Source organism: Phoca vitulina, unplaced genomic scaffold (assembly GCF_004348235.1).
Source record: "Phoca vitulina isolate PV1807 unplaced genomic scaffold, GSC_HSeal_1.0 scaffold54, whole genome shotgun sequence".
Taxonomy (NCBI): domain Eukaryota; kingdom Metazoa; phylum Chordata; class Mammalia; order Carnivora; family Phocidae; genus Phoca; species Phoca vitulina.
The window spans coordinates 10,323,454-10,351,391 of record NW_022589757.1 but is presented as its reverse complement, the minus strand read 5'-3'; the positions used below and the strand labels follow the sequence as shown (position 1 = coordinate 10,351,391).

At 41.7% G+C, this 27,938-nt stretch overlaps 1 protein-coding gene across 3 annotated transcripts in view; it reads right to left on the bottom strand.

Moving 5' to 3' along the window:
* PRRX1 (paired related homeobox 1) overlaps positions 1-27,938 on the bottom strand; it is a 78,155-nt gene that overhangs the window by 3,460 nt on the left and 46,757 nt on the right. The window contains exons 2-5 of one of the 3 annotated variants that reach the window (XM_032389253.1): positions 18,322-18,497; positions 13,722-13,903; positions 9,870-9,941; positions 616-3,972 (exon numbers count right to left, since the gene is read on the bottom strand). In XM_032389253.1, the coding sequence (XP_032245144.1) occupies positions 9,887-9,941; positions 13,722-13,903; positions 18,322-18,497 (413 nt within the window). In that variant the 3' untranslated portion in view covers positions 616-3,972; positions 9,870-9,886. Of the gene's footprint in view, positions 1-615; positions 3,973-9,869; positions 9,942-13,721; positions 13,904-18,321; positions 18,498-27,938 lie in introns of those variants that run through there. The other 2 variants (XM_032389254.1, XM_032389252.1) reach the window with 2 other exon arrangements.

Here is a 27,938-nt window from a genome sequence, read left to right as displayed (position 1 = left end):
TGATTAAACAGTCCCAGTTCTTCCGCAAAAACCTCTCCCACTTCAGCTCAGTGTTTCTTTCTTCCTCTTCTGGACTCCTGTCCACTCAATTTGTTTGACACATTCATTTATTGTCTTGAACTGTTGCATACATTGGTTCATCATAGAGTTCCCTTTTAAATCAGATCTTAATCTGTATGAAAACAGAACCCATGTCTCCCAATTTGGTTTTCTATGCCCGCCCCCCCGCCACCATTACCACACACCCAGTGCTAAACACAATAGGTACTTAAATTTTACTCTATTTCTTTATTCTAAAATAAACGCCTGTGCTTTATATTTTGTCTGTTTTGTCATATATAGCTGATGTTGTGGATTCTAAAGAAGTGGGTAAAAAATAACTAAGTTCTCATTCACTTTACCCATTTTACCAATAAATGCTCCCTCTCCCTCACACCATTGTCTTTGCTTTTGAGGAATAGATTATTTTCATCTTTAGGCAATACTATCGCACTCCAATAAAAGTTCTATTCACAAATCCCTCTTACCTTCACTCTTTCCTGCATGTACCCTTAGGTCCTAGCAGATCTATTTTTGAAGTTCAAAGAGAAAAGAATCAGCAGACTCAAATGTATATAACAAAAGACTGCATAGTAGTATCCTTCTTCTTTTTATTGAAAAGGAATCATTTCTATTCTAGCGCAAACAATGTATATTTTACATCATAAAGCAAGATATAATTTACATATTACATTTCTTACGAGATCTTTATACCCTAAGTGTCATTCCCTTTTTTATTCAATCACCTCTTCTGGTTTGACTTAACCTGCCAAGTATCCTACAAATCAGCATCTTGTTTGGGGAGGGACTGGGGACACAGACAGATAGTTTGCATGTATTCATCTGCATCTGGGTATAATGATGGTGAGGAACAGGGGGTATGCCTTGGAACTTTGTTGGCCTGAGGTCGTCTGTTGAGACCTGGCTTGGAAACCAAAAGGCTACTCCTCTAAATCATATATCAAACTTCTACTTTAAAAAAAAAATCAATAATAAATGAACAATACTGAGTGCTTGTCTCATGTGTATACTTTTTGATCAGGTGCTTAGATAATAAATGTTTGTGGTGTTGATTCACTAACAATGAAAATTCCTATGGCTGACCAGCGCTGGCTACTCTCTTGCTTCCCAGGCATTGGTGGTAAAACTGCCCAGTTTCACATAGTGTTTGGGTTTTGGGTTCAGGCTTTTCTGTTCACCCCTGAAAACGGATGTCAGGGTGCAAGCTTCAAATGACTGTTTCACATGACCTTCTATTCCTTTCTTCCCTCTTCAAAAATTCCCCTTTCCCAGCAGCATCTCGTCATGTATGATTTCTGTTCCTTGCACTATAACCCAAACTCACTTTTAGCTATTCTCCCCAAAGTCTAAACTCCAAAAGTTCGCCAATTTCTTGGATCGCACTCATTTCACAAAGAACGTTTTCATCTGTTAGACTACACTGTTCCTTTGAATCTTGATAGCCCACAGCAGCTAGTGGGACAAAAGAATTAGTCAAGGGACCCCTTAGGAAGCAAGTAATATGTGGTGTTCAGCCAGCCTACATGAAACATCAGTAAGAAATATTTTAATAGTATGCTAAAAGAAGAGGGAATCAGTGGATGAAAGCAAAATGCATAAGATGGGCTTTCTTCTTGTTATTAAAAGAAGTACAGATTCAACATTTAAAATACATTTTCAGATTGGTGGCTGTTTGGCTGAAAAAATACCACCATTAGTTCAACTTGATAGGCCAAGGGGGTAACAAATGTGCTGAAAGTGCATCTTAAACTCAATAGTCCATGCCTGTCACTCAGAGTTGGCATATTTGGCCAAAACCAATCTAAAGCTTTTTAATTACTGATAACTAAAGTTATTAGAACCAACCTGGTCAGGATAAAAATATGTCAAAAATATGTCTGTTCTGTGTATCTTAAATTATTCTTTGGTCAAGTGATGTGATTTTTGAGAGGTCTGTAAATATAAACCTATTTCTCATTTCCAAATACAAGGCTATAAGTATTTACAGCAAGGTAGCATTTCCTTGCTAGAAAACAAGGCTTCCAGGTACCGTATCCTTCCATTAACATTGTCTACTTTTATAGTCCCTTTCCTCCCATGGCTACAAAGTGCTGCACAAACAGAGAATACAGGAAAGAATGAAGGAGCAAATGAATAGAGCCTCACAACACCCCTGTGAGGTAGGTAAGTATTGTTAAACCCCTTTTACAAAAAGGTAAACTGAGGCACAGCATGGTGGTGTGGTTTGGTCTAGTCCACCTGACAAGTTATAAAAGCACAGCTGGAGACAAAAAGAAAGAAACAAAGACAGGTCAGTCCCGGCTCACAGCCCTAGGCACTAAACTTTATTTCAAAATATTAGGAAAAGACTAGCCCACAGTTGCCTTTTAAATTTTTGGAATTTAGACAAGACTTTAAGGATTCCATTTAAACACATGTCTTTCAGATTCCTGTTGAGTGGAGAAGGGGCAGATGACGACATGGCTTTCACTCCTCTAAATGTAATTCCCATGATGTATTGGGATATATTCCCATTCCACCAGAGCTCAGCCTCCAAACTGAAGAACATTTTTATAGCCTCAAATAGGTTCTAATTTATTTAAAGCCCAAATGTGAAAATGAGACCTGTTCTTAAACAAATGCCCTATCAATCGCTCTGTGGCCTTAATGAGAATTTTATGTTGAGAAAGAAAGGAAACAAGATCCTTAAAAACATCTCATCACTGGAGAGATTAAGGACAGTGGTGATGGTGTAAAATTGTTTTTTTGTAGTGTTTGAGAAACTGCAAACTCAAGCTTGCAAGAATATTTTATATATATATATAAAATATATAAATATATACAGTATATATATAAGTGTGCATCTGACTATCCTTAAGGCACTAAAGAGATATAGGCCATGCCTTTCACAACTCAGTCTTTGTTTTCCTAAAGAAATGTCTCTCCCTCTCTCGAGTGTCAAGCTCGTGACAGCAAATCATTCAAAAACAACAAATATCTTTAACTTAAGATGGCTGATTGCTTGGATGGGGGTGAGGGGTGGTGGTGATGGTGATATTATCATCTACAGCTTAGAGCTTAAATCTATAGCTTATATGGAGAGCTTAGATCTACAGCTTAGAGCTTAGAATTAGCCAGACACAGCCAATCACATTGGATCAGACAAACCAGTGACCAGATGTTGTACATAATTGCTTTCTTAACAGTAGCTGATGGAAAAACCTTACCATGACTGACAGACATGGAGACAATGAGACAGGAAATCATATCTGGCACAGATTCTTCAGAAAGACTTTGGCTTTTCAGAAGTTCCTAGAGTTTCTATACAGAGAACTGGGAAGAGGGATAGGGCAAGGCACTGAGGTTCAAACAGGTCACTGAGGAGACGCTAGACAATGATTCTGACTATATATATGGTTTCTTTGGCTGCTGTAGTTTTTTTTTTTTTTTTTTTTTTTTGTAAACCCATACGATCATGGGAGTGGGTGGGCTGAACCTAACTGAAGAAGCTTGGAGTATATTAAAGCAAAGCGCATGAGTAGAAGGAAAAACAAAATTAACACACGCAGAAACAAGTGGTGGTGGTATCTCAGAAGGAGGAGAAACATTGGTTAACTAATTTTCATTTTGCTCCTCTCCTGCTTTTCTCTGCCATGGTCCCAATATTTTAGTTCAGGTTTTTTGTTTGTTTGTTTGATTTATTTTTTTTCCAGCAGATGAAGAAATGACAGAGCAGGATAGGTGTCTTATGGTTTTTGATTTCTTCTTAGGCCTGTTTAATTATATTTTTTTCCTCAGTTGACTGTTGGCACCTGGTTCCTCTGTAAACTATATTCCTTGGCCTTCAGTCTCAGGTTGGCAATGCTGTTGGCCATGTTGATGCCCTGTGCAGGGCTATTGTTGGCACATGTGGCAGAGTAAGTAGCCATGGCGCTGTAGGGACAAAGGAGAGAGCGGGGAGAATAACAGACATTAGTTTCACGAAGCTGCAAGTCTGTGCCCCAGATGGATGCACCTCTCAGCATGGGGCAGGCGGGGCCAGGTGGGCTGGATGGATGACCTCTGAGGTCCCTTTCAGCCCCAGGTTTCCACTGGTCTAAGGCACTTGGAAAAGGATGGCAGTGTTCAGAAGGGCAGGGGAAAGGCAGGGGAGAGTGGAATAGGGCAGGGAGAGGTATTTGCCATGTTGGACATGGTGTGTGATAATTTATCTCTGGGGTGAGAGGAGAAAGCTGCTTATGTTGAATAGAAGGATATTTCATCGGCCGACCAACTGAAACAGTATTTAATCCCTCTTCCTGCCTCCATCACCAGCCTGTGGGAGCAGCGAACAAGAGAAGCAGGCATTTGAAAGGGAAAGGGCATTTTGCCCTCTTCACTTTAAGTAGCTGACTTTAAGTGTAACACATTTTAGGTCATCAGTGGATACCATGCTAAATAGCGTACTTGAGAACCAGGTGAGCAACCCATTCTTGATTCAATGGTTGGTAGCACTAAGTATGGCCAAATCCGGAGCTTCCTATCCCAACTGGCCTTGATTTTATAGCTTCTTCTCAAAAGGACTTGCGTAGCTCAGGATGCCTTTTGGGTCGGTTATTTGGGAAATGTTTAAATCCCCTAGATAAACAAGCAAAGGCTCCAGCCAGTTTCAGGATTCCTGACCTCAGAGGTAACTGTTTCTCTTTGTCCTTATTCCTGAGAAAAACCTGAAGTTGATTCTCGTTGTCAGAGAGGGTAATTAAGACCTAGAAATGCAGCTGGACAGAAATGTGCATTTGGTGGTTTTCGTTAATCGAATCCATGAATTTCTTTTAAGGGAAAAAGTAGTGGTCTCTTAGACTTGGAGGCAAGTTATTCATTACTGTCTACTAAACAGTTAAAAGGGAACTCATTTTAATTAAATGAAAATGTTTCTAGTTGTTTCTAAGATTAGCAAAATCCCTTTCAACTGAGGCCTGAAATGAGATAGACTTATAAATAGAATGACACACGCTCCGCTATTGCCCTGCATTCCAGTGCAATTTTACCGGCCACACAGGAGTTTGTGGTTCTGAGGATCAAGTGACAGACCAGAAAGACAAAAAACTAAAGCTACTCTACAAATAGAGAGACTGTGTCATGAATCCTTATTTGGGAGACCATATAGTCGAGACTTATAGTCAAGACTCACAATAGCCTATTTCAGCTCACTTACTAGCAATTAACCCAGGAAAATTAGGTTAATGAAATATAATTAGTCCCAGATCACTAGGTCTCTCCAGAAATACACATCCTTAATTTAAAATCCTTATAGCACTGGTGTGTGTGTGTGTGTGTGTGTGTGTGTGTGTGTCTTAAGGCAGAGGGAGGAAGACTCAGTAGGGTTCCAAAAGAATCCTACATTCTTCCATTTCATTTTTGCCTGGTTCACTCTCACCCATTTCCGAGTAGGTGCTCTTAACCATCTACACAAAGTTAGGTTCTCCTGGAGCACGCTGTAATTTCCCTTTTCGCACTTATTTCAATTCTTCGACTATAAGCTCATAGATCAGATACCACATCTGACCTCGTTCACCACTATATCCCCAGGTAGAGCTAACATCACATCTGGCACATATCTGACATTCAAGAAAGCTTTTAATGAATAGATAACTGAGAAATATCTAGTATGATTAAATGAATTCCTGCTCAATGTCAATGATCTCTGTCATCCTGCTGTGAGTAATGATTTTTAAAAAATATTTTACAGAGACACCTGGGTGGCTCATCAGTTAAGTGTCTGCCTTTGGCTCAGGTCATGATCTCAGAGTCCTGACTCAGGTCATGATCCCGGGATCCTGGGATCGAGCCCCATGTTGGGTTCCCTGCTCAGCAGGGAGTCTGCTTCTCCCTCTCCCTCTGCCCCTCCCCCCACTTGAGCTCTCACTCTCTCTCATCACTCTTTCAAATAAATAAATAAAATCTCTAAAAAAATGTTTTACCAATATGTTTTTATCTTTAGGAATTAGTCCTTCCTATTAATTTTGCTCTCTTAATAGAATGAGCAAAATCGAAGGGACAGGACAAAAGCAGGGGCTGATGACTACATATTCTTGATCCATCAAAAATATCTTTTAATAGTAAAAAATGAACAAATATTAGTACAGGTTAGATTTATACAACAGACTATCACTTTTACCACTGTCTACCAAAAGGGCAGAAAGAGTCCCCAGTTAAGATAGGTTTCAATTAGGAGTGACATAAATGATCAGAACAACCCAGGGACAAGTTTTTTGTTTGTTTGTTTTGTTTTTGGTTATATATGCAAAATTTTCATTTATTTTCAAAACCCATATACATATCTTCATTTAATTTCTATATGAATTACTTGCTTCCATTCAAGACACTACCAGAAATATATGCAAACCCGTAAATCCTACACTTAAGAAATTGCTAGGATATACTGAAACCTAAGGTTTCAGTGAAATCAAAGATGTAAGTAGTTAAGAAAAGAGACAACTGGGTTTGGGAAATGTTCCTAAGTTCTAGATCATGAAATGAATCAAATCAGCCTTTCTCAACCAGGTTTCTGTGACAGAATTAAATCCTGAAGATGGTACATAGTACCATTTAAAGTGCATAAGAGAGAAGCTGAAATGGTGAGTTATCTGTATTATTTGTTAAACACTGAGAATAAAATTGGATGGCTTCTGGAAACAGAAGGCTAAAACTATGAGAGAGCATAAAGAAAAAATTCTCTGATGGTAAATTGTAGATTGTCATGGAGTATTGCTCTTTCAGGTACTTGATCTAATTTTCTAAGGGATCCATTTTCCAGCCTTTGAGGCCCTAGGCAAGCAAAGTCTTAGTTAATAGAGATTCTCTCCTTTTTTGATGATCAAAGGTGTAGTCCGTTTTCCATAGTAGACAAAGGGGACTTGAACCTTGTGGGATTATTTTTGTTTACTGAAGACGTTATCACTGTTTTCTAGAAATGTCTACTATAGCTGTGACTTCAATATTATCTATTTTATCTATTTTACAGCCACTCGTGCTATAGTTGCTTCACAGTTTACAAACTTCATCTGATATTTTAATCTTAAGACTTCATATGGTAGCACATCTCTTGGAAAGACTGAGATTCTCTAGAGAGAATGCAGGCCAGAAAATAATCCGTTTTCCATCTTCAAAACCAAATCAGTGCAAATTAGAGGTATACATTGCACAGGAAATTGGGTTTTCACTAGGACACTTTCCCTTAAATGGAAGCCTGAGTTTCTAGAGTCAAGAAAGTACCCTTGTCCAATTGTACTGTGGTGTCGTTAAAAGGACACCACTGCATTAGTGACACTGAGATAATGCCTCGTAGGTAGCCCTCAAGTTAGTGGGGCATGAAGATTAAAAAAGCAGCTGATATTAATGAATGAGTTTTGCAATTCCCTAGGAGCTTAATTTGCCCTTGATGAATGTTTAGGAAAGTTATAAACTTTCAAAAATGGATCCAACTTACTCCAGCGCATTGTGTAGCTCTAAGAAGTAGGATAAAAGAACAGAGCCAGTCTTACTTCATAGCCTCTTAACCAATGTTTAGAATATATAACCCTGCAAGTAGAGACCATAGTGATATTTTGTACACATACTAAAGAATTGCAAGTCTAGTTTCTCAACTTGCACTAAAAGAGCCATAGAGGAATGCAGTGGGCAGTCCGTTGACATACCAGGGACAAGCAAGACTTGTGACAGGTCAGAGAAGACAGAATTAATGAGTGGGTACTCTAGAGCAGCTTAGTCATGCTTTAAAAACAGCATGAAAAGTAAGTTGGAGAGGACTCACTTCCCAAAGAGAACAGATGCAAGAGAGCCTGGACTGGCTGCCAATGTGAAAGATTTTTTGTGACCACCTGTTTTCCATGCCACCAAAATTTATAAAGGTCTATGTTAGGAAAAGAGAGAGAACCTTGAAACGTTTTCTAACAAGACGAAACCAAGGAGGGTTAATTAGCTGTTTTCGACCAATTTTATAGGACCATTCAAAATGTAAAGTGCCCACTCATTCCTACACAGGATCAAGCTTCCCCGGATCAGAAAGTGAGACAGAAACTAAGTTATTTGTATCGATTAAGCACATGATAACGCCAAGAGCCTGCTTACCAACACTGAGAGATCCTGCCCATTGGTCCTGCCTTCTAAGAACCACCTGCTCTTCTAACAGGACACAGACACGAGCTGAGTACAGGGACTGGGTTTACAGGATTTGGCGAAAGCATCATTTCTCTCAAGTTTTTAAGAATGTCAGTTCTTTGTGTCTGTGACCGAGAAACTGCATTGCCAAATAAAGTGCATTGAGGAACTGGAGATGAAAAAGAAATGCTTGTATTCCCATCTGTTGATTCAGCAGCTCTGCACCAGGACTTGTCCAGAGCTGACAAATTTAAGTAAGCTTGAAATTTTTCCATCTCCTTATTTGGAGATTCCTAACAGATGGAGCTCAGCCACAGACAGCAGAATGCTAACCACGGCAGGGTTCGAGTTCCATTTGCACTGGGGACAAATCATTTTTGATCATTTCAACCTACCCCGAAAGGTTGTCGGGAGGAGGAACGTGTTCACATGACTGCCAAACACCAAGGAAGCATGGAAAATTCTATATACGGTATGATTCTAAAGCCAGGAAACTTATGGGCATCTGCCCCTCTGCTGTCGAATCACCCGTGGTGTACGCCCCACAAATCACCAAACAATTGAGGAGCGCTGGGGGAAAAATAATGCCTGCCTCAGTTTTCAGCTCTAACTTTGTTTTCTCTTTGGCCCTCTTGGACAAATGATGACAAGCTGTTGAAAATTTCCCCCCAAAGACAAATCTGTCAGCCCGAGAAGTCTGTGTGTCATCCTGAGATCCTAAGGTTTCACCAGCTTGGGATTTTTCCAAAGGCTGTAGAGCGTGAGGCTTTTGTGACTCTGTCTGTGATGTGTGGAGGTTGGAGACCATCTTTCTGCTTGTGCATTTGTCAGTGCGGGAACAGAGGTATACCTGCTTCATCTGAGACAACTCCACACCAGCTTTCCTATGGAAATTTACTTCTAAAGAGAGACCCCATAAATCCTTTTGGAAGTGATCTTTTGTGATTTAAATAAGGATTTTTAACTTCTGTTTCTGAAATTCAGAAGTTGATTTTTTAAACGCGTATTTAGCTCTTAAAGCAGATCCAACGTGGACCATATTTCCTGCATGAGCCTTCAGTTTGCACTGCTCTTTCAGTGAGCCTCTGCCATATTCAACTTTTCTTTCTAGAAATGTTTTTATACATGGAGACTTGTATCTTTCTCTTGTCTCAAGGACTTTTGTGTCTCTTTTTTGAAATGCACATGGACTGCCTGGAATCAAGTGCCCCTGTGAGCTATGTAGTAGGGAAACATTGTTAGCTGACCTTAGATGCAAGGCTACATAAGAGCCTGATGATCCAACTGGCCTGGGGAGGAGCAGGTGCCAGGACAAGCACACAGTTCTCCTGACCCCTGCCCCATATCCTACGGTCACCGAATACTGTCAGTAGCATCAGCATCACAGGCAAGCAAGTTAGAGACGCAGACCCTGAGTCCTGCTCCAGACTTACAGAATGAGTCTGCGTTGCAACCCGATCCCAGGTGATTCACACGTTCAGTAGTCTTGGAGGAGCCCTGCTCTAGGCTATCCGACCACCCTTAACTTTACGGACACATATGCCTGCAGCTCTGGTTTCCCATAGTATTCCCCACTTGAAGACTTCCCTAGCGGCATTGCTAAAACTGCAAGACCCACTTTCTTGAACACACTTCATTCCCACTTGAACCCTACCCCCAGCAGCCACCCTCTTCCCCCTCTGACAAGTTACCTTTTCAGTGTCTTCCGTTAGAATCCGTTATGAAGCCCCTCGTGTAAACAACATCTTGGGAGGGACGAGGATCTATTTTTGAAAGCGTGAAAGGGAGAAATGAGCCAAATGCGTTCAGCGGATGTCAGGCAGCACCGTGACCACGATCAAATGGGGGAGGAGGAGAAGGATGGGGAGGGGAGCCGTGGACAGGGACGGCTGGCCGCTCTCTTGCCTGTCACTAGTTTTCTTTGAAGCCCAGTCCTCCCTCTGGAACTGGCACTGCAGATCCAGGTCGTTCTCTAGCTCCCATAGGAAAGGATGTCTCTGGGGAGAGGCTTCTTGACTACTTAAAATCTAGAATAACAGTTAAAAGTCTGAGATTTGGTTGATCGCTGCTCCCCAAGAGGCAAAGCACCACAATATTTGTTAGTCTTAATACCTCTGGTGCTGTGCGCACCCTCCTTTACCTACGGAAAACAGTTCTGAGCTAAGCAGTGGGCAAATGTGCCAAAACAAGCTTCCCTCCGCTGGCTATGGGTAGATAAAGACGACACCTGCTAGGACAGTAGTGTCTGTGTTAGAGAACTCTTTGCGCCTCCTGGTGACTCAGTTGCCTGCCTGACGTCATCATCTGTAGCATGCTCAAGGGAACGGACGGGGCCATGTCGTGCTATAAATAGGGTGAACCATATGTCTCCTGTGACGCCTGTTGTTCTGGTGTCATTATTAATAGCACTCCCCTTTCACTCTCAAAAGTGTCCCAGCTTGGACGATAAATTATACAGCCACCACTCTGGGTATAAAAGACACCCAGAAAAAAATGTGTTGGCTATATTCCATCCCATAATTCTGACCATATGCAAACAATTGCTTTGAGTCTTGGTTTCCTCCTCTCCTCTTTCAGGGGAGAGTTGTGGAAGTCAGCAAGGCATCCTCTCTGGCAAAACTGTCTGCTCACTGTCCCTGGATTGCATGACCAAGCCACATCAGTCATCCCAAGGGGATGCTCACACACCCCAGAAGGTGGATCTCAGCCGCAGGCGTGCTTCACTGATCTGAGATAGACACTGAATCAAAAGGGCATGTTTACACAGTTTCCTGGTCTTACCCTTTTTACTATGTCCAATGTAATGTAAGGCTTAATTTGAATGAAAATATGGTGATGGGGTCTAATATGCTGGACAGACACAGGGATCACGAGCACTGGGTCTTATTCTGCTGGCTGAAGGCTTAAACTTGAGCAAGTGTTCAGTTTCTTCTTTGGAACCAAAGCAAGGACAGAGCTAGCACACAGGAGCGTTCCAAGGATTAACCAAAAGAAATGCCTTTTAATGAATGTCACATGTGAGATAACTAACTTGACATAAATGTACCAACAGAAATAGCCAGTTAATTTTTTATAACACAAAAGGTCTATCATTTCCTTTGCTTTTCATCACTTGTTTCTCTTTTATGTTTCCTAAACAAGACATGTTTCCTACCAAGCTTCAAAATGTGAAACCATAATGTATTTTGGTTCTAAACATAGCAGAAAAATCTCTGAGTAACAGAATAGCTTTGCCACTTTTAGAAATTAACCAAAATATAAACACTGCAGTCAACATTGGGTCAAAAACATTGATACTGATTAAATTACTATTTTAAACCATCATTCTTCTACTGCTATCTGGAGATTAATTTATTCTTCATACAGAATATGAACAATCAGATTCTATGCGATTTTTAATTTTTTTTACAAACTCTGTATCTAAGAGAAAAAAATTATATAAAAGTATACCTTGAAATGAGTAAAAAGCACTAGTTTATATGATTTTTAAATGAAAACAGCAGAATACAAAATATGTACACTAAGGCTACACTATATAAAATACTGAACTCTAACTGCAAAAATAACCAAACTAGTTGTGTTAAGATGATGGAATTACGGATGTTTTTAAAAAATGTATCTAGTATTTCTACATAACCTTTCAAAATAAAATAGAACATTTCCAAAAAAGGCACACATAAATTGCATGTTAATAATTTCAGTTAGATGCCCATATACAAAATATGTATGATGTAGGCATTAGGGCTTGACCTTTCGTTGAGGTGCAGGCAATCTGATCCAATATTAATTTAGGGAGGATTTGAGCCCTACCCACGTAGGGTAGGTAGGTAGTGTACTGCCCTCAGACTCCCACTGGTAAGGACTACATGGCAGCCATCTGGATGGTTTAGAGCTGGTGTGAAAAGTTCCTAACTGGGACCCAGGCAGGAAAAGGAATAATACTTCCTGGTCGTGACCAAATTCAAACCAGAGACCTTGAAACATCAAGCTTTGAACCACATCCATTTCCCAAGCCCTTTAACGAGTCTGTGAGCTATCAATATTTATCAGAGAAACAAAGCAGTCTTTTACTTATTTAAAATATTAAAGAATATATGATTTCACAATGGTCTTCAAAATGTGTTTTAGTAAGTCCTATGGGAAAAGAGTCTAAATTTTAAATCAGACATACAGATAGGGCTAATCTTTTGAAGTCAGCAAGGCTTACTATATCTGAGAGATGAAGAAATTTCCAATTTCCCAGGTATGGGGTCTCTAAGTGCTAAGACCAACATAATTCAGACTAATTTCACAACGGGGGATTAAAAAAAATTCCAAATACATTTATGGCATTTCTTTCAAGGAATTGATTTGGAACAGAAAGAACATTTGGGTGAGGTCTTATGCTTTGATTAAAACCATCAACTTTTGAAAAATATTTGCATTTCACAAATGTGGCATTTCATATCAGGAGTTCAGCTTTCGCTGGGAAATAATCTCCTATAACTAGTTTAAGACCTCTCCTTAAAGCGTTAATTAACTTTAACAATAAAAAGGCAAATAAAGGCATAATAAGTGAATTTGTGAATACTTCCTCTGGCAATTGGCCAGAGAGAGCACACAGCCTTGACCCGGTTTCTAAGAGTACTCAGGTTTAGGTTAGTTCAAAGAAAGGCACTTTGGAACAATGACGATGTTTTAGGCACTTGGGTCTCAACTTCCCTTGGGCATTAACCTGTATTATCTGAACAGCATAATAAATGGAGATTTAAAAAGCCTCTCCAAAAAATTGAAATAGTACTCTGTTATTTGCTTCTTGAAAATTTTTCACCTTTTTAATATAAAAGTTTAGTGTAAAGTATACATTGTTTTTAATATTTTAAAAACCCCACTCAGACAAACTGACCCCCAAAGAACTTCAGATAAGTAGATAAGAATTTGCAATAGAACAGGAGGTATTTTGGATCATAAGACATCCCTACCTGCTAACAAGGGACTGTGGCCATGAGCGTGATCAGAATGGTCGTGGATTTCCCTTCCTTCCCTCTCTGTCTCCCTCTCTCTCTCCTTCCTTCCTCCCTTCCTTTTCCTTTCCTTCCTTCTCTTCTTTTAATTCAAAATCAGTTTTACCATAAAGTTTGTCTTTGAGCCTACACTTGGAGCCTTACAAGTTAAATTTCTACTTGAGCGTAATGAAACACATCTTAAATTTGGAATTGGAGTCAAGTTTTGTTCCTGAATGTTTGCAAGAGGGACTCTGGGCATAGCTTAATGATCTTTTCTTTTAGATTCTTCCCCATCTTTGAAACCTTTGCAAGAGTTCCTGAGTCCAAGAGAAGATTGCTGATGGCCTGTCCCTCTCTCTTCTGCCCCAAACCGTGCTCCTGGGGCAACTAGTAATCTCCCGTGAAAATCTGGGGGTGTCAGCAAGGTGAATGTCTCTGAAGAGGTTAACCCAGTAAGAAATGTCAGCCAGCCACACCAGCAGCTCTGAAACGTGACCGACCGCTGAGAAACGTGTGGAAGTGGAGCAAGGGGGGGGGGGGGGTGGGCCAGTCATTCACCTGTACGGAGAGGCTGTCCCCCAGGAGAGATAATCGGTGGGTCGTGGAGCAGGACGAGGTACGATGGGCTGCTCCACAGCAGTCACGTCCCCTGAGTAGGATTTGAGGAGGGAAGCGTTTTTATTGGCCAGCATGGCTCTCTCATTCCTGCGGAATTTGGCTCTTCGGTTCTGAAACCACACCTGGAAGAGTGTCGGGAGGAGAGTGGGACACAGGGAGGGAGAGGGAAACAAAGAAGAAGAGGTTACACGAATAACGAATAACATCCTGGTCGATGTTACCACATAACGCCTCCCCAAGGAAGAAACAGGACGGGTACAGAATTCTTCCCAGAACAATATAAAGATGCCACAGTCCTTCCCTGTTGGGCCACGTTAGCGAGCTACCCTGTTATCAGAGAAGACTATTACAACAGGACCCTGAGGGACTTCCATCATGCCCCCCCAGAGATGAGATCCATGACCAGCCCACAAGGGAGCAAAATGTGGGTTACAATCCCGGTTGTTTTGTAATCAAGGAGAAGAGAAAAACCTCATTAGATGTCTGCCATGGATACAGTGACATTTTTAAAAGTCTTTTTCAAAATTCTCCAAAATGTGAAAATATCATCTGCTTTTGAAATAGTTATTGGACATTTAAAGAAAATTCTCCATCTCATCACCGATGCCTGTGGCAAGAATTTATAAAGCAAGTGGTTTATTTGGGAGGTGCGAGGAGCACCAGGGGAAGAGGGAGGAAGTTACAGCAAGAAGCAGCTAGCGACAGCATCCGCTACAGCTCATAACACATTTATCAAGTGCTGCTAAGGGCTAGAAATTTCCATAAGCACAATGTATACATTACTTCTACTTGTCATGCCCATTCTGTACATTAGGTTTTACTTTTTCTATTTCAGAGTTGAAGAAACATGTTCGATGAGATTAAGTCATCTGTTGAAGTTCACTCAGATAATCAATGGCTAAGTTTCTGTGCTCGAGGACATCTGGCTCATGACCATACAAGTCCTCCAGAGTGCCACGGAATTGCCTTCAATCGTTTACTCATTCAAGAAATCTTTATGGGGTCCCTGCCGAGTTCCAGAGTCTGTGCTAATTGCTGGGAGTAGAGACATGAGACTAATTCTCTGCTCATAAGCAGCTCACAGTCTATTAAGAGAAGACAGGCAGATAAATTTGAAAAACTGCAAAACAAGTCTTTTAGGTACAATTATGGAAAACACAGGGCAAGGCACGGGAGAAAGACATTGTGTGGTGTGGAGTGGGACAGTGGTACAGCTCCTGGGAGCAACATTGGTGTAAAATACCACATGGCTGGTGCCCTGTGTGTCGTGCCGGTGCAAGGGACAGGCAGAAATCAGGGAAGGAGAATCCGGTCCTCACTTTCTGGCTTCGCACACGCCCAGCTCTTTTGTTTCTCACATGTCCTTGGCATTACTATTACTTTGATCATTTTAAATGCAAACGGGATCTATCAGTGCCCTGCTTTATATTATCCACTGGTTCTCCATCGCTCACAGAATAAAATCAAAACTTCTTACCATAGAACAAAGGCTGTTCGGGAATTAGCTCTTGGTCCACCAACCCGGCCACATCCTGCATCACTTGGACCTCATGCACTGGCCCTCCATCATTCCAGTTCCTACCCTGGGCTTGAGACTCTCAGATGCATCCAGTTATTTCCCATACCAAAGGCTCCCTCTGTCTGTGATAGTCTCCCCCTCTTTGTCCAGGTGTCCAAAGACTTGCTTTTTCAAGATTTGACTTTAATATCATCTCTTTTGTAAGCGGTTGTAGTGGAAAGAACGTGACTTTAAAGTCTAATGGAGTTGGATCAAAATACTGGTTCCACTACTTTGAAATTTTGTCATTGAATAGTTATTTAGTGCCTCTGATCCTTTGTCTCCGAACCACACGGAGACAATAATATTCACAGGGCTGTCATGAGAGTTGGCACAGAATGGGTGTATTTAATATGTGTGTATTTCCGCCCCCTTTTCCCCAGGCAGATTTGATCATTCCTTCCTCTGGTCTATCATGAATTCTCATATATTCCTTAAGTATGGGAATCATCTTATACGTCATAACAGAATGGCATGCATATTTATCTTCTCTGTCTCCAGTCTACAGCACCCTTAAGGGGAGGGCCAGTGTCTTACTCATCCCCAGCAAACTAAAATGGTTCCAAGAGTATAATAGGTGTTTGATAGATGTTTGAGGGGGAGAAAAATAAGAGGAAAAAGAAAGAGGGAAAAAAATGAATTTTGCAAAAATGATAAGATATGGCCTCCATCCAAGAGGATTCACAAACTAGTTGGGGAAGTTGGCTCACATACAACTCAATATAATAGGTGTTGTGTTGTGATAAATGCCATAAAGAAGGCCAGGGTCAGAAGGGAACGGTGCAGACTGGGGAAGGGTAAACTTCATGGAGGAAGAATAACGTGGTGGAGGGAGAATTCTGTCCATACACATATGAAATGTCCACAGCTCCGAGAGGGATTAGAACATAGTAGGGTGAGAAAGGAGGAAGAGAAAATAGTTTCAACGTGTAAAAAAGCATTTGTCTATTGTAAGGGGGGAAAGACCAGCTCACAAACTGCTCTTTCACATTAAAAAAAAAAAAAAAATGTCTAGCCTTGTCCCATCCATGTGTCCTTATTTACAATTCAGATCACCACGCCAAAGTGGTGCTTCAAGGTACTGTGGGTTGTTGGTCTAAAATTACTCATCACACTGCAGCAGGCCAAGCCTGGGGCATAGAAGATATGGGGGCTTTGAAGGGAGAGGAAGGGATTTAAGAGTGGAAATACAGAGCCTGTTTGGAGAGCTGTGGTTAGCAGCATGGGGGAAGAGGATGTGGGAAAGCAAACCTCAGGGTTGGGCTTTGGAAGGCAGAATCGAGACAGCACAACTGAGGCTTGTCCCTGCAGATCCTGCGGGTCACTCTCACCTGAGCTGTGAGGGGTTGCCAAGCAGTGCCGAGGGCCTCGCCTAACCCATGTAGGGTAGGGGTCTAGGCAATTTTCCCTTTTGTTGCTGACCTCTTGTTCTCTCTTGGGGGGAGCCCTTCTAGGTGAAGTCACTGCTTCCCTATGGGGAGAACTCTGGAAAACTTTCTCATCAGGCTGAAGGGACCCCCAGGACCCTCTCCATCAACTCAACAAGTGTCCCTCACAGTATACCGCACCTCATGGCATGGACACAGTTCTCACCTCAATGCCCTTTGGGTCTAGCTAAAGTCCCTGTCGGTCAAGAGATCTGTCACTTGCAGAAAGAAATCCCTCAAGTCCAGACTGAGCACAAATACACAAACAATAATTTCCTCAAGAAAACAAGACAGATTGGCCTAATCCACACCCACCCTTATCAAAACGGCAGCCCACCACCAGCTCTAGGGAAGACAATGTATCTTTACTTCCAGCAGAGAGAGCAAGGCACCCCGTGAGGAAGCACTTAGCCAGGAGACTCTTACTCATTCAAAGTCTACTCTAGGGCTTACAAGCATGAACTTTGTATATCTGCATTCAAATCCCAGCTGAGCCGCTTGCTGGCTCTGTGACGCTGGGCAAAATACTGGAAACTCTCTGTGCTTCAGTTTCCACATCTGCAAGGTGAAGAATTCTATCCACCTCACTGAACTGGTATGACGATGAAACAGATTAGTTCATGTAAAGGACTTAGGACAGCACTTGGCATATAAGGGTTCAAGTAGTGCTAGTTATTAGGTGATTATCATCATTATTACTAATCCCAGGTTGTATTATTTCAAGGTGTCTGGATTGCAGTTGATGTGTCATGGCATTAATGTTAGAAAGGAGTGCTGTTCTCTTGCTACACTGTCCTGCATGCCCTTGCCCTTCATCACTTCACAGAAACACAAAATCACCCACTTGAACATGCTCATAACTCCGTTCTTAAATGCGAGGTCTTTGATGTGCTCATTTACACTCCCACCAGTGTCCACAACCATGTGTCTTTATAATAAATCTCTTGCAGGTTTGGAGCTCCCAAAATCGGGGAAGGAAATCTGAGGTAGGGAGCAGAGAATTCATCTCCTTGGCCACCCTAAAGCTCAAATCGAAAGCTGGGGTGGGAGGTGTAGAGTCAAATGCTCAGAATTACAATGTCTGTAACTGGAATCTGCAAGGGCAGGCAGCTATGAGTAGTGAGCCTCGCAGCAGGGCATATTCTGCCCCCCTAAAGGCTTAAAGTTGATTTGTAAAAATACCATGCTGGGCCACCTGGGTGGCTCACTCGGTTAAGCATCTGCGTTCTGCTCAGGTCATGATCCCAGGGTCCTGGGATGGAGCCCCACGTCGGGCTCCCTGCTCAGCGGGGAGCCTGCTTCTCCCTCTGCATCCTTTTCCCTCTGCCTGCTGCTCCCCCTGCTGTGCTCGCTCTCTCTCTCACAAATAAATAAATAAAATCTTTAAAAATAAAAACACAAATACTATGCTGCCCAAAGAAACACAGTTAGGATCTGATTCTGTCCTCATGCTGCCCCTTTGTAATCTTTCTTAGTAGCAGCTCCTGTGTGAAACCAACGACTGGCATTTTTGAACAGTTTGTGATGCGTGCCCCTGAAGCAATACTTCGGTTACCTGCACTCTGGCCTCAGTGAGGTTCACCCGGCGGGCGAGGTCCTCTCTCACGAAGGCGTCTGGGTAGTGTGTCCGCTCAAAGACGCGCTCCAGAGCCTGCAGCTGGCTGCTGTTGAACGTCGTCCTGTTCCTCCGCTGCTTTCTCTTTTTCTTTTCCTCGGAGTTCAGCTGATCATCTGGAGCAGAAGAAATGGATGCTAAGGAGCTAAAGTCACGTCCGGGTCCCTGTTTACACTCCTCTGCTGAATATCTACAGTAAGAGATTGTTTCCTTTGCTCACATTCTTACATCTCTAGTGTTAGAGCTAAATGTCACATTCAGTGTGCAGATGAGGACAGGCATCGGTGCTCTTGAGTCCACCGGCCAAGGACCCCCGGCAGTTCTGAGGTCTGGCTGCTACTTCTGAATCTGGGACCAGACCTGAACTGACAGGGAGACATTTCTTGCATGCTCCTTGAAGGCTGTTTTGTCAGAGATGGCTAAAGGAAAATCTTACTCCTACCCATGTTCTCTGGACTTCTGTAGGATGGGGGAAGAAGAGTAGATTGCCTTGGACCTTCTTTGTCTTATGTTATATTATGTTCATTTGTACAGTTTCATAACCAGGGAAACCAACTATTCCCTGGTTCCTTCTCCTCAACATACCTAAGTAAACACAAATGCAGGAGTTAGTCAAACTGATGAGAGGGAGTCTGTTTTACCACGTGTTCTCCTGGAAACACCAAGTCATTCCTAAGTGCATTTGCTCAAGGCTTTGTGCTCTTGCTAAGGCCAGCTTCCAAAGCCTCAGCCTAGATCAGGGATGGTGCTCCCACACCATCCACCCAAGCCAGCATTGGCCTGGGACTCGCCCAATGAGAACAGAAGTACAGGGAACCGAACTGAAAGATCTCTGAAACAGTTTCACCCAGAAACTTTGGGGAATCGTGACCCCCAAGGTTTCACCTGTCAAGATCCCCCCCTCCGTTTTCCTCTCAGTTCCCCCAAAGACATCTTGGCAAGCTGCTCATCCAGCCTGCCCAAGGAAATAAGAGAGTAGCTCGCTCCAGTCCTGCCACCCGCATCAGCGCAGGCCGGAATGATGGATGTGTGAAGCTGAGCAGAACACCAGCTGGGCCACCGTCACCAGCAAGACATCCCTGTGAGGCCTGGCCACTGCAGAGGCCATGTGGCGCCCAGAGATTTATGGCGCAGAGGTGCGGAGGCCCAAGACACATGCTTGGCCTGGTGAACTGGACTTACACTTCCAACGGCCCTCCCCTCAGACTCTCAGCCCAAAGAAAAACAGGAGGAATGAGAGTGAGGATAGAGGGAAATCAGGGTTTGGCCCCTTGCTCCACACGCAATAGAGAGTAGCTCTCAGCCATTTTTTCCAACATGTGAGCTCTCCTGTTCCTCTCTGACTATAAACACACAACACACTCAAGAAAGCAACCAGGGGCGCCTGGGTGGCTCAGTCGGTGAAGCCTCCGACTCCTGATTTTGGCTCAGGTCTTGATCTCAGGGTCCTGAGATCAAGCCCCATGTTGGGCTCTAGGCAGGACATGGAGTCTACTTAAAAAAAAAAAAAGCAACTAGCATGAATCATGAAGTCCTAAAGAAAAGTGATACCTATCTGAGCTGTAATATTATTATTATCACAAATTGTGGGCATGTTCTAAATTTGGGTGTGGATTCAAAGTGTAGCTTATATCCAGGAGCTCCTGGCCCAGATCTCTCAGTGCCTGACAACTGAGGCCTCCAAGTGGTTTTGATCAGAGATCCCTTCATCATGAGTGCTGCCTTCCCAGAACAGAAGCTTAGAACAGAGACTGCGCATTTCCTCTGGATATTTAAAGCACTCAGATAGCATGGAGCACTGGGTGTTATAGGCAAACAATGAATCATGGAACACTACATCAAAAACTAACGATGTAATGTATGGTGATTAACATAACATAATAAAATAAAAAAAAGAATAAAAAAAATAAAAATAAAGCACCCAGATATAGTAAGCACTTGTTGAATGTGAAACTTTTCTTGTCTTTAGAAAACTGTTCTTGTTGAAAAAATCCATACAATCTCAATCTCATTCCTCCAGCTAAGAAGGTGCTGACACTTATTCTTTCAGTTTTAGGGTCATGTTCACAGTTGACCACCTCCCTGTTTTTTTTTTTTTTTTCTATTTGTGGTATCTCCACCAGGAGCCTTGTGTTGAAGAAGTTGCTGTGACACTTTCAATAAGAATGTCAGGTCTGCAGCATCCTGAGAATGGAGCCAATTTAATTATCATGATTTCTGGGATCGATCAAGGCCTGCAATATCCCAGCCAACATCCTGATTATACCACTATTCACCTATCAGCAAAATTCATTTACAATTACATCCACACCGGAATCCAAACACCTGGGGTCAAACAGCGCTCAGCAGCGGCCTCACATCTATGTTCTCCTTTGTATTTAAATATTTGGAGGCTTTCCTGTTGTTTTCATTCTCTTTCCCAAATTTTTTTTCTACAGTTTTATCTGTCTTGTACTTCAGGTCTCTCTAGGTCATCTAGGCCTTTTTGACAGCACCACAACATGTATTTCATGCTCCTATTAAACAGAGTCCTGGAAAAAATCTGTAGCTTCCATACCTGCCCAGGACTGAGACCAATTAGACAGATCCTAGGCTTTTATGTTTATTCACATAAAGGAAATCTCTTATTAAGCCAATCCTATGATTCGTTTGCTTCCCTCAGAGAAAAGTCTTTCTCAGGTATAGCCACAAATTCTAAATCCTTTATGCTGTTTTATGAACCTTTTCTTTTTGTACTGCCAAACTGTGATCAAGAACAAGAGTATTTTATGTTTTGTTCTTAGTCCTATAACCTGCTACATAATCTCTTGGTAGTTCTTTGAAATCTTCCACCTTTCACTCAAATTCCACCGACTGTCCACCATAAACCACCAGCTCCCCTGACGTGGGAGTAAGGGAAATGGAGAATTATAGTTTATGACACAGAATAAATAGCTATGATGGCCTGAAATGAGGCCAGCAAAAGTTTCCCACTGAATGTTCTTGTTGTTTTTAACAAAGGAAAACACCAGTCCAGATCATGTTGAAGGTGAGAAAAGACACACAAATAACAGGGGTCCAAGGAGTCTGGATCTGGCAAATGTCCTCCCAAGTGCAAGTATAATGGAACGAGACAATGAGCGGGCAACAGAGACAGCTTGAGCGGCAGCCCCTGGGCTTGGCTGTCTTTGCTCATAACCACAAACTGCGTGCTCCCTGTTTTCCTCCAAGAACACAGAAGATGGGACCCAACACAGTCTCCTGGGCAGCATGAGAAGAGACGTCAACATCGCAGAGATTTACAAATGTGGGGCATTGGAAGGGCCCGTGATAAGCAATTTTTAGCAGATTCTGGATGCTGGTTGAAGAGAGGGGAGAGAAGGCAGTGTGTTTTTATCATTGGAGGAGGGTCATCTTTCCGTAAAACCAGTTACAGAGAAGGTTGGTTTTAACATATGCTGCCCAAGGATACTGATGTCCAGTTGGACGTCGGGGAGCATCTCATGCTTTGGAATTCTGAAGTGGGTAGGAGTCACCAAGCTGCAAAATAACCTCAGAGGACTGGATGCATTTTTATCAAAATCGTAATATTTCTAATCCAAGGTGTTTATGGATTTTATGAATGATTATGTATTTTTATGTATGTTGTGGATGATTGAGTAAATTGCAAGTATACAGTTATGGCCACGATTTCTAATAAAAACCAGCAAAATGGCCTTGTGAGCAGGTGTATTTTCACTTGGAATCATGAGTCATAAAACATTGGCACCAAATGAAGCCAGAGAAATTGTCTAATTCCACCCTCTTATTTTATAGATGAGGTAAATGAAGCCTGGAAGAATGAAGTGACTGCCCCCAAATCACAATACCAGCTGTGCCTGAGCCAGAGCAAGAAGCCAACACTCTTAATTCCACTCCAGTCTCAAGTGCAAATGACAATAGTCATGCATATGAAACATTTGAGATACAAATAAAAAACCATGACCCTGGGGAAATCTTATGGGAAATGCAGGTCTTTCCATATGATTTATATAAAGAGGGTCTAAGATAGAGGGTCCATGTGTATCACATGTTGTCATTCTAAGATAGAGGGTCCATGTGTATCACATGTTGTCATTCCTACCAGAAGAGTCATTAAAAAATGTAAACATTCTCATCTGGAATAGCTACTTTGATCCAGATGTTCTTGAAGTTCCTTTTTCAATGGCCTCCATAAGTCTCTGCTTCATCAATTAAATATGTGCAGGGTGATTTTTGCACAGTAGCAAACCCCATCTTCCATCTTCTCTCCACACCCATATTTAGTCCTTCACTTTCTTAGGACACAGTTCAAAATCTCTGTTTTCTATGACACATCCTAAACTGACTTCCTGTAAGACTTTGCCGATAACTTCCATCCATACTGATCTCTCCATTCTCCTAATCCCTACATATATTTTAGTATGTAATCAAATACTTTAAAAAAATTATGGATCAGTTCTATCTGTGTCAATGTTTTGTCACCTCGAAGCACTCCTATATTCCTGTAGAAATGATTTAGGGTCTCTTGATAAATTACATGACAATAAAATCTGGAAACAATCATGGTAGTATTGTGGCATAGAAGCAGTCCCAGAAAATTAGAACTTTGGTGATTCATCTGAAGTTTTAAAGGGCTGAATAATTTCTGAATTCCAATTATTCTTTTTAACAGTCCATAGCAAATAATTAGGTTAACAGTATCGTTTGTTTCTGGATAACTTTACCTGTGGAGGAAATAACTTTCACCATTTCTTTTTCAAATAGGTTAGTCATCAGATGTAGAGATGGGAGAGGCTGTGTGGTTCTGATTCCTTTGTAAATGCAGAAATTTGTCCTTCATTTTTATTCCTTAGTAGAAAAGCAGCTCCAAGATAAAGGAGGGGTTTAAACAAGCAGAAACACCGGTGAGAAAGAGATGCTAAAGAGAATGGCATTTGTAATGGATCGGGATGAGAACACATATGAACATTGCTCCAGGTAAGAAAGCCCAAGTCCTAGGTGTGATGCCCCGGGTGCGTTCAAATACAAGTTAAAGGGAACAATAGCTCTGTCCTTGGCTCCAGGCTGGAATTCACTGTGGACTCCACATCTGGCTGCCAAAGCTGCACTGAAGGGTGGGTGGAGAAGACAATGTGAGGAGGGCCATCCTTAAACAGGAAGACCAGGTAGCACGCAGTGACCCCAGCTCACTACAGCCTCGCACTTGCTAGGCAGGCTTCAGTTAACTCCCAAAGACCCCGACCCTCTTCTGCTCTGCATCTGGTGGGAGAAGCCTTGGAGATTCCAAATAGGTCAGCCAAATATAATTTAAAGGTACAGCAAAAACATATTTTAGGAATAAAATCTGAAGAAAAATGTGTTTCGTATGCCTGAGTCACATCAATTTGGAAAGAAATCTGATGCAAGAAGATAAAACGCCAGCTTCAGTAGCAGAGACCAACCACCACATCAAAGCTTGCCTTCTTCCTTTTGGTTGAAAACATGGCAGGCCAGCGGATCTAAAGAGCAGCCCGCTGATCATTTTATGGGCATTGAAGAATGTTTTCAAAGGAACTTATATTGCACAACTACTTACTTTAATGGGATTTGTGTGGTTCGGGCCCTGCAACCTTTGGAAAATTGAAGGGAAGTATAATTGCAAAAGCCACTAAAAACTGTTTAGCTTTTATTGCAAGGCCTATGAAAAGCAGCAAGATACATCTGTGGCATTCATTTGAGTTTCTTTGGCTACACTAAGCTCCAATTGCAATTAGGACAGCATCCTTTTAATATGTACTCCGATAAATGGCACATGGGTCATTTAACTGGGATAACTGTTGCAGTGTGGACCGAGCTTAGCGCATCACAATGACCAAAACCAAGTTTAGCAGCACATCTGCACCTTCTCAACAGCATACCTGGGATCCTCCACCACTGAATCCCAGCAACTCTCAAGACTGACCAGGTCTCTGCCAACGCTGATGCCCAGCTGTGCGGGTGCATCCTCACATTGCAGCTGCTAGACCTTGAACTTCACATAATGGCCCTTGATGTGCATATTTCTTTCTTTACTGTCAACTTGGCAAATAACACTATTTATTTTTAGTCAAGTATCAGTCTTAAGCCTTAGAAAATAGCATGGGAACACCTCAAATGTAATTTTGGGGACATACGTCCTTTGGAGAATAAAATGCTCTTAAAAGCGTGAAATATTATTTGTAATAGTTTTGACACCCAAGTTGAGTCAGTAGCTCCATGTAAAGCTACAGTGGTTTTATGTGGAGATAGCTCAATGTTGAGCTCTCTCAGTATAGCTGACTCTCCTTGGAAAGACAGAACCCCGAAGAGTTTGGGTATCCTCATGGGACCTGCACTGCTTTGGACTCTTCGTCTCATGTATTTCCTTGCACCTCTCCAGGACAGATACTATTCCAGAGAGTCAAAACTCTGAATCACCTTATCTACTTTAACTCTCTTAAGACGTTTATCTGAAAGCATTCCTGATTGGAACCCCCGAGGAGACCCAATATAAAGCGAGCCTCCTCATGCAGTCCCATGCTGGAACCCTCACTCTCTATTTGCATAATTTCCCCCATGCTAGCATCTTCCATGTGACTCTGAGTCTATTTTCCACTGTAACCTCGGAGTACAAAGTGTATGTTTGCATTCAATGTTCAATAAATACAAATTAGGGATCAGATGTAGAATATTTATATATTGGAATTATTATTATAGGAATTCAATTGCTGAACAAATACCTTCTCTTGGATGAAAAATAAAATAAAATTCTGGCTTCAGATATGTAACCTACCCCCAATTTCTCTATGGATGAATCCCTTATTTACCTAGTTTCATTTTCAGATGTCAAAAAACAAACAAACAAACAAACAAAAAACCCAACCCGGAAAATGAGAATATTCCCATCAGACCCAACTAAACTGCCATTGGGAAGTGGGCACAGTGGAGGGGGGAGTGGAAGGTGAACTGGCTTGGGAACCGAACGGGATGACCTGCACTCTCCCACAGGCCCTGCTACTTACTGGCTGTGTGGCCTTGGGTAAGGCACCTTCCTTCTCTGAGCCTCAGTTTGCAAAACGGTAAAACGGAAGTAAGATGACCTACTTCCTATGGTCATTTGACAATGTGATGAGCACACCACAGGCATACAGCCTGGCACACAGTAGGCATTTGGCAGGTGGCGGGTTTCACAACCACCACTGCTGTTACGGTTTCTCCCCAGAGACAGACTGCTCAAAACCACTGCTGTTGTTTTTTTTTTCCTTCTGTTCACTATTTGTTGGTATTTAATCAGTAAGATTTCTATCACAGCATAACTGCAGAGAAAGTGAGAAAACCACTCACATATGTGATACGGCTTCATTGGTTTGATGGACTGCAGGACTGAGATCTAAGAAGCTTGACAAATGAACAAAAGCTTTAAAAGTCGAGATCTGAGATATGGTGGTTGATCCAAAATTGAACTATAGAAATCATGCACAGACATTTGTCTGAAAAGCCCCATTTGGGACATTTTTTGCTGCTAGTCAACTCCTGGCTTTCTAACAAGACAATTTTCTTTTCTCAATTCAGATTTTGGGGTAACATTCAGAAAGCAGGCAGATTCTAGACTCAAAGACAGGTAAGCCATTGGCACCTTTAACAAGTAATCTCACTAGAAATGAATTTAAAAAAAAAAGAAAACATGAAAAAGGAAGAAGGGCAAGGGCTAAAGCCAGGCTATGAAAATTCAATGATTTCCCAGCCTGTGTGCCTTGGGTTGACTAATTTGGTTGCCACATGTCTGAAAACACAAATCTTGGGTCACATTACTCAATATTTATTCAGTGACTTTTTTTTTTTCTGAATGTCTGAGCACTTTGGTAAATGCCAAAGGGATAAAAAGAAAACCAAGAAAGGCAAAGTTCTGGGAAAAGAGTGAGTTCTGACTGAGATTTTAAAAGCTTTCTAAACTTGCCATATTCCAGGTGTGTGGTCTCTATGAAAGTACTGGTATTCAAGTAGGATTACAAACAGAGCTCTAGATGAGCCGTAAGCTCCTGACTTCTGCTGGTGGTGTCTCCCCTTTGTAGTGAGACTGTTGTCAGTTTGTTAAGAGACACAACATCAATCTTGACATTAGCTGCAGAAATTGGTGTCTTCATGGGAGGTAACCACCCTAAGTCGTATTTTTTAATGATTCTTTTTCTTTTTTTTGGTAATAAATTTTAATGTTCTAAAGAAAAATCTGGGGGAAAAAACAGGTTTAAAAAAGCAAAACTGAAAACAGAGAGCAATGAAAGAGATGCACATAGTTAATGAGGAAGCTCAGCTCTTGGAAGGATAGCAGTGATGGAACAAGACTCTTTGTTGGATAAAAGACAATTGAGAGGCTATTATGAGGCACTTAAATACCTGAGAAGAGAGGCATGACTTTCACTTGCTCAACTTTTTCATCTCAAGTTGTTTTTTCTCTCCTTTTTTTCTCCTTTTTTTTTCCATCTTAAGTTTTAACTATAGGGCAAGAAGCCTACAGCACAGAAAGCCACAGGGAACAGAGAATTCAGTTTTCATTGCAATAAGAGATGGAGCCAAGGTAATTCTGTAATGACACCATATAGAGTAAAAGAGGGGACTGAAGAGAAAAATAAAGCCCCTTGCAACTGTTGCTCCTGTCTTTGACATCAGACCTATATGAAGACCGAAATATGCTAACATGGTCAACATAAGAAGCTTGGTTTTTAAATGATGTTTAAGTGAAAGGAAATTAAAATTCTCTCTCTCTCTTTTTTAAGATTTATTTATTTATTCAGAGAATGAGTGAGAGCATGCGCCCGAGTGGGGGCAGAGGGAGAGGGAGAGAGAGAATCTCAAGCAGACTCCCCGCTGAGCGTGGAGCCGGACACAGGGTTCATTCCCAGGACACTGAGATCGAGACCTGAGCCGAAACCAGGAGTCGGACGCTTAACAGACCGAGCCACCCAGAAACCCCTAAAATTCTCTTTTAGGAATAAGAAAAGCCAAAATGTAAACAGTGATTTAAAGCTTAATATTTTTTGGAGGAATAGGCCACGCTGTAACATCTCTGAATTTCAATCTTGTCTGTAAAATGGGTTGTAAAATGTAAGATATAAACAATACATGTTTTTAAAATTGTCACAATTAGGCATACACATTTCCTTCTATTTTGTTTTAAATTCTATTACGGAACAATTTTAGACAGGGCTTCGGATGGGCGATCAGGAAGCTCAGATTCTAACCCAGCAGGATTACTGGTCAAACCGGTGATGTTAGGCCTCAGGGTCCTTACTGGCAAAATCACAAGTTGAACTAGGTGACTAAGATCTCTTCCAAATCCAGCATTGTGGGTTTTTAGGATTGTTTTATATTTTCCGTACCTAGCCCAATGGAAAACTTTCAATAATTGATTGTTTAAGGCAATGTCTGAATCTTGTCCTTTTGTTGTTGTTGTTGTGTTTCTGGTTTTGCGTTGTTTTGTTTTGTCTTTGTTTTAGAACACCTTTGGCTAGATGATATATTGGATGAGGACTATACTATCATCACCCATGCCTGGAGAAAGG